General features: G+C 39.7%; 1 protein-coding gene across 2 annotated transcripts; it reads right to left on the bottom strand.

Moving 5' to 3' along the window:
- Positions 1-2337: 2337 nt before the first annotated feature.
- shox (shox homeobox) lies at positions 2338-14568 on the bottom strand. Of its 2 annotated transcripts, XM_032568595.1 has the most exons (6): positions 13970-14568; positions 12060-12268; positions 8557-8614; positions 8262-8371; positions 4796-5008; positions 2338-4421 (listed from the first exon to the last, which is right to left on the bottom strand). In XM_032568595.1, exons 1-6 carry the CDS (start codon positions 14214-14216, stop codon positions 4332-4334), a joined length of 927 nt encoding a protein of 308 aa, XP_032424486.1. In that variant the 5' UTR covers positions 14217-14568; the 3' UTR covers positions 2338-4331. The 2 variants fall into 2 exon arrangements, with proteins under 2 accessions (XP_032424486.1, XP_032424488.1); XM_032568597.1 differs by having other exon boundaries at positions 2338-5008; positions 8262-8350; positions 13970-14566.
- Positions 14569-15509: the final 941 nt, after the last annotated feature.

Genomic DNA, 15509 nt, shown 5'->3' with positions numbered 1-15509 from the left:
AGACACATAGTCAATATCAATAATCATTATGTTTAATAGAATATTCTTATATATATATAGATATATATATCTATATATATATAGATAGATATATATATGATATAGATCTATATATACATATATGTAGATCTATATATATATCTTCCTAAAATAATGACACAAGTAATTTTTTTGCCAAAACATAATTTGGGTTAAAAAAAAAAATTGCTTTTGGTAAAACATGACTTAGGCAGTTATTTTAGGAAAGTGACAATATATCAATTCACTGAACTCTGATCCACAACCGCACAGCATTCTGGGGGATGTACGCAGAGGAAAGGTATTAGCCACTCAACCAGCTCAACAAGGTTGCTGCCATCAAATAACTCACTCAGTCCTTACCTAGGAACAACCCACTGAGTAACTTGCGCATCATCACTTTAAGGTTTCACCACCGTGCCTCATAACTGCTTAAAAATTAAAACAAAACAGCATGGAGTGAAAACTGTGGATTAAACAGGAAAGGTCACGTCACCAGTTGGGCGGTATCTCAGATTTTTCAGAAAATCAATAATTATCGATATCCACTGATATGAAACGCGCATAGCCCTGATAAAAACCATTTTCATTCAGATTCCTTGTGTTGGTCTGTCACATAAAATCCCAGTGAAACACACTGCAGTCTGTTGCAATGTGAAAAAAAATTTAAAAACTGCGAACAATTTCAAGAAGTACAAATAGTTTAACATGGCCCCAGTACTGCAGGAAAATCCATTTGGCAACATAAAGCAGAAGTTCATTTTAATTTAAAAATAAAAGTAAGAACAAGAAGCCACTAAATGCCCCCACGCTCACACTGTCTGTCCAACACACCCTCACCAGCCCCGTCTCCGTTAAAATATTATTGTGTACTTGTTACTTGTGGCCAACATAAACAGCTTTATGTGCTCGAGCATGTTGACAAAGCAGCCACATGGCTCATTGGCGGCTGATGGATGGCCGTGAGTGCTGTGCTAATTATTAGCACACATAAAAGGATGCTGTTATTTCCAGACCAGGCCCCAACCAGAGGGGTCAGCGGGTAAATACAGAGCCATCAGTCTGCAGCTATATCACTCAATCTTGATGTATGAGCACAGATGTATAAATTAAAGGCGCAGCGACCTTGTTGGGGGTACCACACTCAACAGGACGCCATTTGGGCTAATTCTGTGTACAGGCTTCAAACAATAACCCACTATAGCACAGGGAGTAATTACTTTCTACACACACACACACACACACACATCTGGAATTAGGCTCCCAGAGGAAGTTAACACACTTAAAAAACAGAGTCCAGCTATAATAGATGGGCAGAATTTAGCATGTGAAGGTAGAACAAGTGGATGGGGCGTGCCGGCTTCAACTTACTGCAGTTCGTGAACTTCTCAAAATAAATTGCTGACATCAGAAACAAAACCAAAAAAAAAATTAAACGTTTTCTTTTAGCATGCATGCGCGATTCCATCTATTTAGCGTCCACGCTCACAGACTTCCCTGACCGACTGCAGCCACCCCGTCTTTCACTGATGACATTAAGGCCGTACTTTCTACACCTTTTCTTTCTGCATCCGGCTTGACAAACAGAGCAAATCGGGTTGCATCTGGACTTCACAGCAACTCAATTTGCTCTGCTGGCATGTGTTGCAGAGTGCATGCAATGAGTGTCTGCTAAAACAGAACCCACATGAACGTCAGCCTGACATTGATATCGATCCTCAGATTGCAACAGTTGCTGAGATTCGACTACAGGCTGGCACAGAGACACAGAAAGAAACTGCAACAAGAAAAAAAAATCCACAACGTTTCTGAAAGGCTGCTGCTGAAAAGTGTGGTTAGCTGTCTTTCTAATTCATATATTGGACTTGTTTCATTAGGCACAACTACAGACGCACCAGTCATTCAGCGGAGATCAGAATTGGACAATTTTCCATTGATTCATTTTGATTCTGAAAAATTTGATTTCCCCCACCTAATTCATTAAATGAATTGAAAACACCAACAAACTGAACACTCCTTCCATATTCAGCCTAGAAACGGACCATTAGCATCAATTTCAATGTGCTTTTTTAAGTTTTATTAAATAAAATAAGATAGGGACATATGCTTTCATACGTATATAAGAGTAATCTTATAATTCCTTCATTCTCTATTGGATTTAAAACAAATACATCTATCAAAAAAAAAAAATCAGAGTAAGCAGATAGGAAATCGGTAACAGCCAGCAAAGGTCTGACTGCACTCCAAGTTACAACGCATTTTTCTCCACAAAGTCAGATATTTCTGAATAGTAAAAAAAAAAATATTTCAAAACTCAAGTACAAATATTTATAGCTTTATTGATATTTTACTCGTACAAGATGTACATTCATATTTTTGTGACTCAAAAAGGGGTGGAAACAAAAACAGCTGTACGATGACTCATGTATAGGCATGCTTGCATATGAAATGAAAATCATTTGAATGGGTACAACGAATCCCATGGAGAATTGTTTTAGTTCAACCGTCCCTGAAATCTTTGTAAACTCAGACACGCTACATTACCGGTTTGTTGGGGTTTTTTTTTTTTGTTGTTTTTTAACACTTTTTCTTTTCTTTTTTTTCTTTTTTTTTTTGGCAAACAATGCACTACGGCCACACCTCCTAATTCAAATTCAACACTTAAAAAAAAAATACAAAAATAAATGCAAAGCCATGTAAAAATGTACACTTGTAGTTCAGCTATTTCATCTTTCCATAAAACTTTCAGACAAAAATAATAAATAAAATAAAAACACCCATAGGTTTAATTTAAAATGGAGACATAGATAAACATTTCTAAATGGAGGTCTGGAAATGTAGAAAATGTTTGGAGGTATACATAGATCTGAAAATGATCTACATATTTGGTGCTGCAGTGTTATTTTTCTAAATAAAATAAAAAAATCTTTGAATTTAATTGTAATATTTTGTTTAAAACAGTTAAAAATAGTCTGAATTATCTGGGAAGGATTGATTTTTGCAACAACAACAAAAAAAACATGCAAAATTAAGCTAATTACTCTGAAAACAAGGGCCTGCTTTGAGTTGCAACCCTGATTTGATTTGTTCATAATTTAGAATAAGTTAGTTTTTGTTTTCCTTTTGTTTCTGCAGCATCCAAAAACTGTGCTCATGTCTTCCCAGACAGATGTGCCCCTTGAAACAAAATGTCTGAATACGTGTGGATTATGTGGGATTATGGCACCTGATTGAATTTTCTTGATTGAAATAAAACACGCACTGCCATTAAAAATCAGCTTTCCACCAGTGCATGGAAAACAACCAAAAACCAAAAAAAAGTTTCTTTGTCATCGAGGATTAACTGCTAGCTGTTTTAACTTTTGTTTTTTTTTTGTTGTTTTTTTTTTTGTTGCTATTTACAGTATTGCACTTAAACTGCACACAATTGCATTTCAGTTTGACTGATGCTTTCTTCATATTTTTCAGAATTACAAAAAGCAGAACACAAAAAGGAATCCCCGTTATACCCTTTGTTCGTCGTGATGATATCAAAACCCTCCCCTCCCGTCCCTCTTTAATTAGTAAAGTAGTATCTGCTTGTAGTGCCATTTGTAAACACCCTCGTACAAGACCTGAAGTGCAAAGGCTATCTTCACTTCTTTTGCCCAAGATACAACACAACAAGAAGGAAATAAAGACAGAGAGAGAGCGCACCGTGAGGAGGAATTCAACCCGAGTCCGGCCATCACAAGTCCAGCATCGCACGACAACGTCTCTTCCCCCTCCCAAAGCGAAGCATAAAAAACCAAAATAATATATAGAAAACTGTTGCGTTTGTTAACACAACACAAGTCCACGAGAAGAGCGACGTTGGATTGGGATGGAGACCTTTGACTTTGACCGTTGGGGGTTGTGGGGTGGGGTGTTGCTGAATGGCAGTGTTAAAAAACAGCTGTTGAGACGTTGCGTCAGGTGGGAGACGGGGGACCGGTCCATTTAGAGCTCATGCACTCTGCAGCAGCAGCGGACACAGTGGTTGGAGAAAAATATGGCCTTTTTTTTTTTTTCTTTCTTTTTTTTTCTTCTTTAAACTACTGAGCAGGGTGGAAAGGTGAAAGCCATTCCAAAGCTTTGGTGAGGTGATGTGTGGGCCTGCCCCACCTTCCCCCCTTTCTCCTTCTCTACCCAAACCCCCCCAAAAAAGCTCAGCCCCTCTGCATGTCAAAAGAGACGGCAGCCAGCGGCAGTGAGTCTCTGCTCTCGACCCTGCCAGTTTGCTTTGTTCTAACGTCCTCTGGTCTGACGGGGGGCCCCCCTCCCCGGCCTGGCCCTCAGACAGACATCCACATGTGTTTGTACGGTCCTTGGGATGTGATCTGTGCCTGGAGTGGACTGAGCCACTGGCCCCGCAGAAGTCCTGCCTGTTGGGCGAAAAGTAAAAGGTGATTTCACTGGTATTTAATTACCGTTCTCTACAAGTGGTTTGTTTTGGCAGCTGGTTTTGTGACAATTTTCCCTCCTCCTCCTTCTGCTTTATTTTCTTCCTCCACTGTTCCCTCCCCTCCCACCTTCCACACACACTCCCCTTCTCTCTGTCTCTCTCTCTCTCTCTCTGTATGTGTTCCTCTCTTTCATTCTCACTCAGTGTTTTTGTTTTAGTTTAGTTTTAGCTCGTGAGTGTCACGGCCCAGTTTCACAGGCCCAGTCTTGTGTGAGAGGCGATTATGGGCATCAGGCGAGCGGAGGGGCAGCCCGGTGGGGGTCAGAGTCCCAGAGCCTCGGTGTGTTTTCTTGCCTTGAGTCGCAGGTCGGCAATGCTGGAGTTCTTGCTGTTGCTTTTGGCGGCCGCCGCCACCGCCGCCGCCGCGGAGGCCGAGTCGGCGAGGGACGCGATTGGTAGTCCGAAGGGAGGGGGCGGGAACATCAGGTAGGGGGCGTGGGCGGCCAGGTGAGGGTGCAGGTGAGGGTGGGAGTGGGTGACTCCGTCCAGCTGTAGCTGTGCTTGAACCTGCAGAAGGAGCAGAAACAGGGAGTTTAGTCAGCATGTGTGCAAAGAGGAGCGGAGGATTTAGGTTTCACAGTCTGACGCTATTAAGCTCCCCCTCAAAGCTGTTGCTTACGGTATGTTTTCTAAGAAAATAGCAGAGGGCCACTGTCGACACTTTAGCCCTTTCTTCATGTCAGCTATTCTAAAAGTTAATGAATCATACATTGCTCTCAGACACCACATTCAATTTAATCGCCAGGAATCAAAGTATTTCCACAACCCCAGAACAGATCTCTAACTCTGCAACACACGGGCTTGTTACCCTGATTATGTATTCGATTGCATAAATAAACAACTTTTGCACTAAAAAGACATTTGCACATTTGGAGTTATAAATATTTATTCAGACATATCCCTGAGTCAAGCAGAAAAAAAAAAAAGAAATGAACCAGAAACCATAAGGAGCATAGGATATCAGTTTTCACATTCTTGGCAATTATTTTATAAGAAGTAGGTGAAAATTAAGCATCAGCGTACTTCAGAGGGAGAGAGCTGAGCCCTGTTGCCATTTCTCGTGTATTTCAAGCACCACAGGGGAAAAAAAAGAAACAGGAAAGAAGGAAGAGAAAGAAAAAAGGAAAGAAGGGAAAGAAGAAAGAAAGAAAGAAGTAAGAAAAGAGAAGAAAAGAGGGTGAGAGTCACTAAAGTACTTCACGCTTTATTCTCCAACCAAAATGGAACTAGCCAACGCAAAGGCGAAAGTTTTTTAGCTCGAACTAAATATTTATTTTTCACTTTGCTTCCTTTCAACTTGGCACGCCAAATACCAAAAAATTACTGCCGTTAAAGGCAAATGAAAGGGAAAACGAGTCTGAACCACAAATGCATCCTGCTGAAGGCATCCCAAACAAAAGCAGCTGCAGACAACAAAACTCACCCCAATAAATATACTTGCGCAGCAGGGATGGGAAATTTCAATCAGTAAAAAACGGTGGTAAAGAAAATTAAATAAAATAAAAAATTCATTGTGAAAATAATAAACGCTAATGACGTTTGAAAAAAGTGAGAATTGTTAAGGCCCCTGAATTTCCATGACTGTGTACATAATTTGAAAATATGACTGGATGTAATTATTATGTGTTTTTAGTGGTGAAATTAATGTGCTTAAGCAGCTGCAGTTGAGCCCCAAAATTATTCATACCTCCGGAAGATTTATATTGTAAGCAATCTTTTTATTTGGTTGACATGATTCTCCTGACTAAAAGTAAGGTAACAATACTGTCAGTGTCTTGAAACTGATAGGGAGTATGTGTAAATAGCTAAAAAATTAGGGTTATGGATAGGAGGATTTCCAAATTCAAAGACTCTGAGCTCATCACCAAAGAGAAATCATTCAAATGACACATAAAAAACTGTGGGTAGCAATTACAATATGTGTTTGACTGCTGCATGCAAAGGAGAATTTATATATATATATATATATATATATATTTTAATAAAATCAAAATACAAACAGATAAATACTTGTTTTTAAAAGTGATACTCATTTTTCATTGTTTTGGTACCTTTCAAGAGATTTCCCTCTCATTCTCAATAGGAAACAAATTTCTTGGTTGAATAAAAATGTTGGTATATCAAAATCTGGCAGGGGGTAATCATAATTTTGGGGCCTAACTGCATCTGGCATAAGTTAAGTTTCACTTTTAGAGTAGTGTTTGCATACGAGTCTGTAACTATACCACTAACTAAAATAATGAACTTTTAAATGCTGTTTATCATCTCTTTTATTGCACTTCCCATACATGCAACACAAGTGAAACATTAAGTCCATGTCGCCCATGCACAGACTTCCAAATAAAATGCAACACCTACTGAAACCATATAAAAAAAAACTCTACTTTCAATCTTTGTGTGTCTTTTTGTGAAATACACCATTGCACATTTGTAATTTGACACACAAAGCACGCAATGAGAATCTTGTTTTGGAGAGCTAAGGTAATGAGGATCTACCTCAGACCTTCACCCCTGCGAACCTCCAGCCATCCGCTGCATCTGTGCATGCCCACAGTTGGTCTCAGCCTCATGCGGCGCGCCTCTCTCAGTATGCAGGCCTCCGAGCCTCCGCCCCTGCCAGCGCAGCTCAACGCCAATATCCATCAGAGCCCACTCCATTCCCCCCGCTTTCATCATCCCCTTTTATGTGCTCACGCCTGCCGCACTGTTGGCTTAATTAGGCCGCTGCTTTTCACGAGGGTCAAGCAGACAACACAGCAGTTCGGATGCAGGACCACGGCAGCGCCTGATCAGATGAGTGTCCACTACTTCTCTCTCTCTCTCCCTAAGAGATGAGATGGAAGGAGGTGAAAGGTGCACCAAATTCTGATGTGCTGCCTCTCCGTTCAGCATGAAGCAGCTGCATATATGCATGTTTATATATAAAGTGCAGAAGGTCTACTTTGCCTCCACTTCCTCTAAGGCTGGTGTGAGATTCTCGCAATATGATATAACCTTGAGTAAAAAAAAACCCCACAGTTTCATGGCTGTAGCGGAAAATTTTAAAACAGGAAATTATAGCACCAAAAAATCTTATTTAAAACATGGTAAAAAATGTTTTACTATTTACTTTTACAGATATAATGCAACGTATTTTGTGCTATTTTTATTCACAGAATTAGGCGAATATTTAAAATAAACTCGCTGCTAATTTAGATTGACTCAAACGGCTCACTGGACAAAGTATTAAACCGTTTTGCTGTTTTGATCTTTACAGGGCAACACAAATGGCACTAGCTACTGACTGTGCTTTTCATAATGGGGAATGTTTCCAAACAGCCAAATTTGTCTCTTTATAGGAGGCTTCTTTCAGCCATCTGACCAGCAGTGTGCAACAACAGGTGTTGCAGGGGGAACATTGTTTATTCCATACCTCACAGAGTTGGAGAAGACCCAGGTTGCTCCAGCATTTTCCAATTAAAAGCACTTTGAACAACAGGATGTTGGGAAAAATGTCTGCGGTTTTGAAAATGTAGCTTTCTGAATACCTCTAAACCAGCAACCAGGCCTCGCCTAATTTCCTTTCAAATATTAACGCGCATAAACACCACGCAAACGACAATTCCCATCCTAACGTCTTTTTAAAAGAAAGAAGTGTTTCTTTTTATTATTATTATTATTATTATTATTATTATTATTATTATTATTAAATTCAGCCTCAGCTTACACACTCCCTGAATGATTCGCCATTCATGTTTTGAATCTTGAAAGCATGGCCTACCTGTTGGAAGGGCATTCGCAGGGCGCCCATATTGACATAGGGTGCCACTCTGCAGGCGTCCAGGTGGCTGCCGCTGCCCAGAATCACACCTGGGGAGAAGGGAAAGATGTCTGTCAGGCAGCCAGACAGTTGTTGTTATGTGAGATGAGGAGGTCACAAATTTTTGCACATTAATATATACAAAGAAAAAAATCTTGAATCACAAGCAACTTTAAAAAAAACAACTATTCTTAATTGAATAATAACGTGGAGAATATGGCTGAAATAGCTGAGAGGTGTTGGAGATTTCATTTACCTTTGTGCATTTGGTTTTCTTGTTTTCGACATTTCGCTCTTCTGTTCTGGAACCAGACCTGCAGCGAAGAACAGGAGAATAATGCATTAAAACTGTTAAGAAGAGGAAAAGCCACAACATTTAGTTTTAAAATGCTACATTGATGCTATTAAGACTATTAAAGGACAATCTATGTGAGTAAGAAGAAAAGGAGGGATAACAGTATACCTTAGCAAAATGTAGAAAAATGTAAACAATGGCATTTAATGTAAAATGTTTCCTGGTTTTCTCAATTGTTGACTGCGTGGCGTCTTTAATGACTTTATATTTTTGTGTTTTTATGACATAAAGCCCTTTGAACTGCCTTGAAGCTGAAATGTGCTACACAAATTACCTTGATTGATTGATTGATTGATTGATTGATTGATTGATTCATTGATTGATTCATTCATTCATTAAACATAAAAGATATCTGAATTCTAAAAATAAAATTAAAACCAAATATATAGAATTGAAAAAAATTTCTAGGACAACAGCTAATTAAATGAAAAAAAATTACAAAGGAACGACAAGAAGACTAAAAGTCTAAGATGCCACAATCACACAACTGAATAATAATACAAATAAACAAATAAATCACTGTGATGACGTGTCGTCAACCATCTCCCAGCCTGCCTTTTAAAGCTGCGGGCTCTATGCGGGCCTGCATTGTTAATCGCCGTCAACTTAATTTGCCTCGTTGAATAACATTATCTCCCCTCCCCTTCGACCCCCGCAATGATTATCATTTACAGATGCGAAATTAGCGGGTCGGTCCGCGCAGGCGGCAGACTTGGTGAGGATGACGACTCACAGTCAGGGCGCCACCAGCCCGTTTCCAGCTGCGCAACGCAGCCGCGTGCATGCATGGGTGTTGCTGCAGCAACAGGGGGGCGGGGGGAGAAAAGGGGGTGGGGGTGTGGGGGGACAGTCGATAAACGGGGCCATTAGTGACGGAGGGAAGAAAAATGGCTTGAACATAAAAACTCTGTCGCCTTAAAAATACATCTTGGAATATTTTCCTGGCTATACATGAAAATAAATAAATAATTATTATATTATATTATATTATATTATATTATATTATATTATATTATATTATATTATATTATATTATATTATTATTTAGACTGTGCTGTGTGAGAGAGGAAGGGAGTGTGTGGGGGTGTGTTGGGGTGTGTGGGGGTGTATGTGTGTGTGTGTGTGTGTGATCAGCTCTTCAGCGGTACAGACGTGTTTATCAGTATCCCAGGTGATTTTTGCATCCACGCAGCAGCCCTCCTTCAGATAAATCAAGGCTAATATTAAGACGGGCCCCGGATCAATTCCAATTACGCGCCAGTATGTTAAGCAAAGTGAACTACACTAGTTCAGACAGTTATTTCTTCATTAAGGGCCACTCAATGATGCGCTTCACAAATACCCTAATCTCATTTCCCTTTTGATTTTTTATTAGAGACAGTGAATAATGACATTTAATTTAGCGGCGCGCCAGAAAACCCAGAGATATTAGTCCTAACCGAATTACTGCCTGCTCCTCACCAAGCTCTCATAACTTTCAATTAGATTCATTGACAGCTGCTCGGAGCGCAGGTTCACAGCCGAGACAACGACCCTTGCTGCACGACACTGTAGAAAAACATGTCAGAGTGCACTAAAAAAAAAAATAATAAAAACAGAGCAAGAAGAGAAAAGGGGGGCTTTCTGAGACTTTTCCAGGGCGAATTCTGTGCGCTTGCGATCCACCTGATCTGAAGTGGCGAGGGGTGGGGAAAAAACAAACACTAAGACTGCTGTGACTTTGCAAACCGCATGCAACGCCGTAAATTATTCTAATGAACACACTGTATTAGCTGGGACGGCAGTTTCACCCCCGCATCGCGTTGTCAACTGCGGTCCGACAGTGTTCAGCTCCAAAAGTGGTGCAGTCGCCGCGCTCATAAAGCTCTGTGATGGGGCTTATTCATCCGATTAGATAGATCTGAACAGCAGCAGAGTTGCTTCCACAATCGAGTTATTTCTAATCTGTTTTTATGGGGACACTACATCAAAGCCGGTGGCAGATATTGCAAAGAAAATGAGGAGGGATACGAGTTGACATAAGAGCGCGTCCCTTGAAGCGGCCATTCAGGCTCTTCATTCATTTTAATCATTGTTGGGGAGGTTTTTTTTTTTTTTATTATCATTATTTTTTCTTTCTCCATTCCCTCCAACACTCTGCAGGCCTACCGCTGTGAGTTCAGTAGAGCTTCTCACTTCCTGGGTCATTCATAGCAAATCACGCTGCTTTGATATGACAGAGTGCAACCAATGAACCACCTATGAGGATAAATGAATATTTCTAATAATTGTAGCCCATCGCAGAGGACACAAGCTTAAAAAAAATGCACGTCTAAATATTTCCAAGTTGTTTATTTTATTTTTTGCCTGTATGGGAATTTATCCTAAGGGTTGCATGGAGTATTATAACTGACAGGAATGGTATAGGTTTTTTTGTTTGTTTTTTTTTTTTTTTTTGTCGTCACTTGTTCTGACATCAGTTTATAACAATTAATTGGAATAGACGTGTGAGTAATAAACAGCTGTTTATTAGATAACATGGGAATGTCTTAAAAAAAACCACGCACATAGCCACAGATTTAAAAATTTTTTTCACATTTTACATGTAATTGTCGCATCTTCTTAAAAAAAACAAACAAAAAAAACAAACAAAAAACAAGCTGTCTACATTTAGCTGAAATTAGCTTAGCTTTAATCCCTTGTTATTTAGGCTAAATTTGAACTGAACACATGGACTAAAAAGCTAAAACGTTCTAAACTAACTAAGGAGACGAAGTAGAAGAACATGCTAACAGAAAATAGATATAACGTCATTAGAGAGCCTCAAAGTGCTGTTTTGGAGTTTATTTTTTACATTTCGAATTCATTATTATTATTATTATTACTATTATTATTAATGCCCATGTTGTTATTAATTTGAGTTATTTTAAAGTTTAAAAAACACGAGTAGCCCAAAACATTTTTTGTAAAAAGAAAATAAATAAATAAAACAAAAACAAAAAATTGTGTTTTGACAAAATTATAAAGGGAAAAAAAAAACATTGAAACCTTCATTTTCAAACATATTGCTACATTTTCCCCCCACGTTTTAATGGCAAATTAATTCAGAACCTGACTGCAGGTTTTGCTTTTAAAGTCAACTCTATGCGTTACTATGTGGCAGTCGTACGATTCTCTTTAAAGTGCACACAGATTTCCATGGCACAATTAACCAGAGCTTGTAGCAATAGTTGCAACACATTCTCACTCCCGACTCGTCATATATTGACGAGTCGGGACGATTTCTGACCATAGTTGCCATGATGTTGAGTTCCACTACAGTGGAAATCGCCCCCTTTTTTTTTCTCTCACATGCATGAGGATTTATTTATTTATTTATTTATTTTTTCTTAAATAAAAGAAACTGCGGTTACTCCCGTCCTCACCTGCACTCTGGCCTCAGACAGTCCCAGTCTCTGGCTCAGCTCCTCTCTCATGAACGCGTCCGGGTAGTGCGTCTCGTCGAAGAGCCGCTCCAGCTCGTTGAGCTGCTCCAGGGTAAAGTTAGTGCGACTCCGCCGCTGCTTCAGTTTGCCCTGCGCGTCCTCGTCCTCGGACTTCACGTCGTCCTTCTTCTCTTTGCACTCATAGATTCCTGTTGGGAAAGATGCGGAGAAAGGAGGACAACTGAGTGGGTTTTATCACAAAACACACACACACACACACACACGTTTGCGTTAAAAGCCACATAGACTTTCCCAATATTGGGTGCCATATCCAGTCAAAACTATGGGGGCCATCAGGCCTTATGGTGCCTGATAGTTAGACACCATGCAGCACAATAAAAAAAAAAACACACACACAAACCAGCCTGATTCTTGAGGGATGAGGCCTGCGGCTGCATTTCCAGCCTCCATTAGGCAGTGTGTGTAATGTCAGCGACGTGTAAATCAGTCACATGGCCATGTAAGTGTCGTAAGAGAGCGAGCTACAAAAGAGGGTTACATTAAGAAAGAAGAGTAAATACTCACCTCTGTGAAATCAGATTTCTTTAATATTAGAAACAAACAAACAAACAAAAAGTATTTCTGACATTCACGCCTCCACCCTGAAAAGCTGCCCCAGTTTAGGTTTTCTTCTTTCACAGTGAAGTCACTGCTTCTACTATTATTGGTAGCACAGATGTCAGCTGTTTGAATAACTGATCTGCTCAGTGGCAGTTTTATTTATTTATTTATTTTTTTTGCAGGTTGTAGTTCCTTTACGTGAAACTGTTCCTTCCTCAGACTGAACGCTAATTGATTTACATAAAGCTTCATTAAGTGAAACCCCCCCTTCCTTCATCTCTGATGGCAACGAGGCGCAGAATAACAGAGGAGAGACGCTAATCCTTAAAAAAAAAGAAAAAAAAAAGTTAAAACTGTGAAGTAAATGTTTGGAACCAATGGTCACTCACTGTCTTAGCTGCTGAGCTCCAGAAGGCCTGTAAACTTGTTACAGACATTTTAACATGTGCAGTCGCCTTTATTTATTTATTTTTCTAAATGCCAAAGAAGATATTTTACTTTACGACTAATGACGAACTATACGTGACTTGGCTGGGAGCTGCAGAAAAAAGGAATGAGACGCGTTCAAGAGCGCGGATGGATACACACAATAAAATTAGGACGTGAAATCAACACCGTAATGAAATTTACAACTGAAGCTTTTAAATTGCAGTCATATAAAATGTGACCGAGAACATTGATATGGCATGCAAATAGAAATTAAAAAAAATAAACATATCGCATATTATTGCAAAAAAAATGCTGTTTCTCTTTATTATTATTATTATTATTATTATTATTATTATTATTATTATTATTATTATTATTATAACTAAAGACTCAATTTTGAAATCGTAATTTATACGTTAAACTACTTCAAACGCATTATAGAACAGCTTACACAGACGACTGGAGTCATAAATTCTTCTTCTTCTTTTAATAAAAATCATGTCTGAAAAACATGAAATAGTTAAAGCGCTGCTCACGCGAAGGGCCCGCCTCCTCCTATGTGCAACAATCTCCGAATAAGGTTTTTAACTTTCCTTCAACTAAACTCGTTCAAATCCACATTTAAATTGGTTTGGGGTTTTTTTACGCCCTTGATTCTGAATGTTATTCCTTCCGATGCAAAAACAGCGGATGGATGTCGAGATGTTTTTCGCCGACACCACACGGCTTCTTTCCCCCTTACTTCGTCTTCTTGTTCGTCTTCTTCTTCTTCTTCATTTTTTTGTCAAGAAAAAAACAACTAAGATAAAAAATAAAATAAAAAATAAAAAAACAACAACAACAAAAACAAAAAGGCTCACCCTCAGTCGCCCGGGAAACATTAAAGTCCTTCAGTTTCTCCTTCTCCAGCTCCACGTGGTCCTTGTAGAGGTGCACGGGGCAGTGGTTGGTGTCCGTAATGTCCTGCAGGTTCGTCTCCGGGCTGCCCAGCTCCCGCGCCCGCGTCAAGCCGCTCTCCAAAACTTCCCTGTACGTGATGCTCTCTTTGCTGCTCTCCTTGCTCTTCTGATCGAAAGACTTCGACACGAATGCCGTAAGTTCTTCCATGGCCGCTCGCCTCTCTGTCGCTCAGGCAGTGGTCCTGTTTTGGGTTGTTGTGTTGTTTTGATTTGCCTCTTTTCGCCTCGTCTTGTCCGCGTCTCTTAGAGGGTGAGAAACAAAATCCACCGTGCGGTCGCTCGGCGTTGTTCTTCTTTGCACCGCTCCTGCTGCTGCCGCTGCTGCTGCCGCTCCTGCTGACGGCTCTGCGCTCTTTTTCTGCGGAGGCTGACAGCGGCGACAGGGATAGAAAGGGTGGAGAGGAGGTGAGATCACTCCTGCTGTTGTGGCTGTGTATTTGAGAGCTACACTATTTATACACGGCCACCTCAGCCCAGTCCTCCCCCCACCACCCCCACCCCCACCCACACCCACTCTTTCCCTCCGATCTCTGTGTCTTGGGCAATTACAGGCCGCCTCTACTTTGCAGAATTCAACTTTCAGCAGCTTTTTCTTTTTTCTTTTTTTTTCTTTCTTTCTTTTTTTTTTTAAACCCCCTTCCTTCCTCCTTCTCCTTCTTCTTCTCCTTCTTCTCTCGCAAATCAATGACTGACGGAGGCGGTTAATTGAATTACGGGGTCATTAAAATGCCCACGGTGCCTCACTCCTGCTGCAGGCTGCGTTATGGCTGTTACGTCTAATTAATTCAGAGAAAATGTAATCAAGGTGATTGGGAGATACAAACGCAGCGGATTGTTGAGTTGCCGCTTCGTTTCCTTGAGCTGATCAATTATTTTTTGCCACAAAAGCCACCCGAAAATCCTCCAATCGGCTGACGGGATTTTATGAAAGTGGAGGCTAAAAAAAAAAAAAAAAAAAAAAAAAAAGGAAAAGGAAAAGAAAAGAAAAGAAAAATACATCAATGGAAAATGAAATATCTCAATGTTTATGGGAATGTAAACACTTTGCAACAAAAACAAAAATGCACTGGCTCCTTTATAGAGGTCAGACATTTCCTACCAGGGTAATACTTATAATAATAATAATAATAAAATAAATAAAAAAAACAATACTAATGCTAATAAAAATATGCAAAATATATTTTTATTTCAGGGAAATAATTCATATGAATGTAATAATTGCCGTTTGGCTGTTATACATTTAAACCAATTATGTATTTGTTTTCAGCGTTTTCCTATAATCCTCCGCGTTACAAATGTGAAATAAAAAATCAATAGACACCAGCAGGGGAAAAAAAAGAAAAGAAAAAAAAAAGTCTCTCTCTATTTTACAGGATTTTCATGGGGAATGAGCGCGAGCCCGTAATGGCCTTAACGCTATCTGCGTTGTTCATCAGTCCAG

Source organism: Xiphophorus hellerii, chromosome 7 (genome assembly GCF_003331165.1).
Source record: "Xiphophorus hellerii strain 12219 chromosome 7, Xiphophorus_hellerii-4.1, whole genome shotgun sequence".
Taxonomy (NCBI): Eukaryota; Metazoa; Chordata; class Actinopteri; order Cyprinodontiformes; family Poeciliidae; genus Xiphophorus; species Xiphophorus hellerii.
The sequence above is the reverse complement of the archived record's forward strand: the minus strand, read 5'-3'. Positions and strand labels throughout refer to the sequence as shown.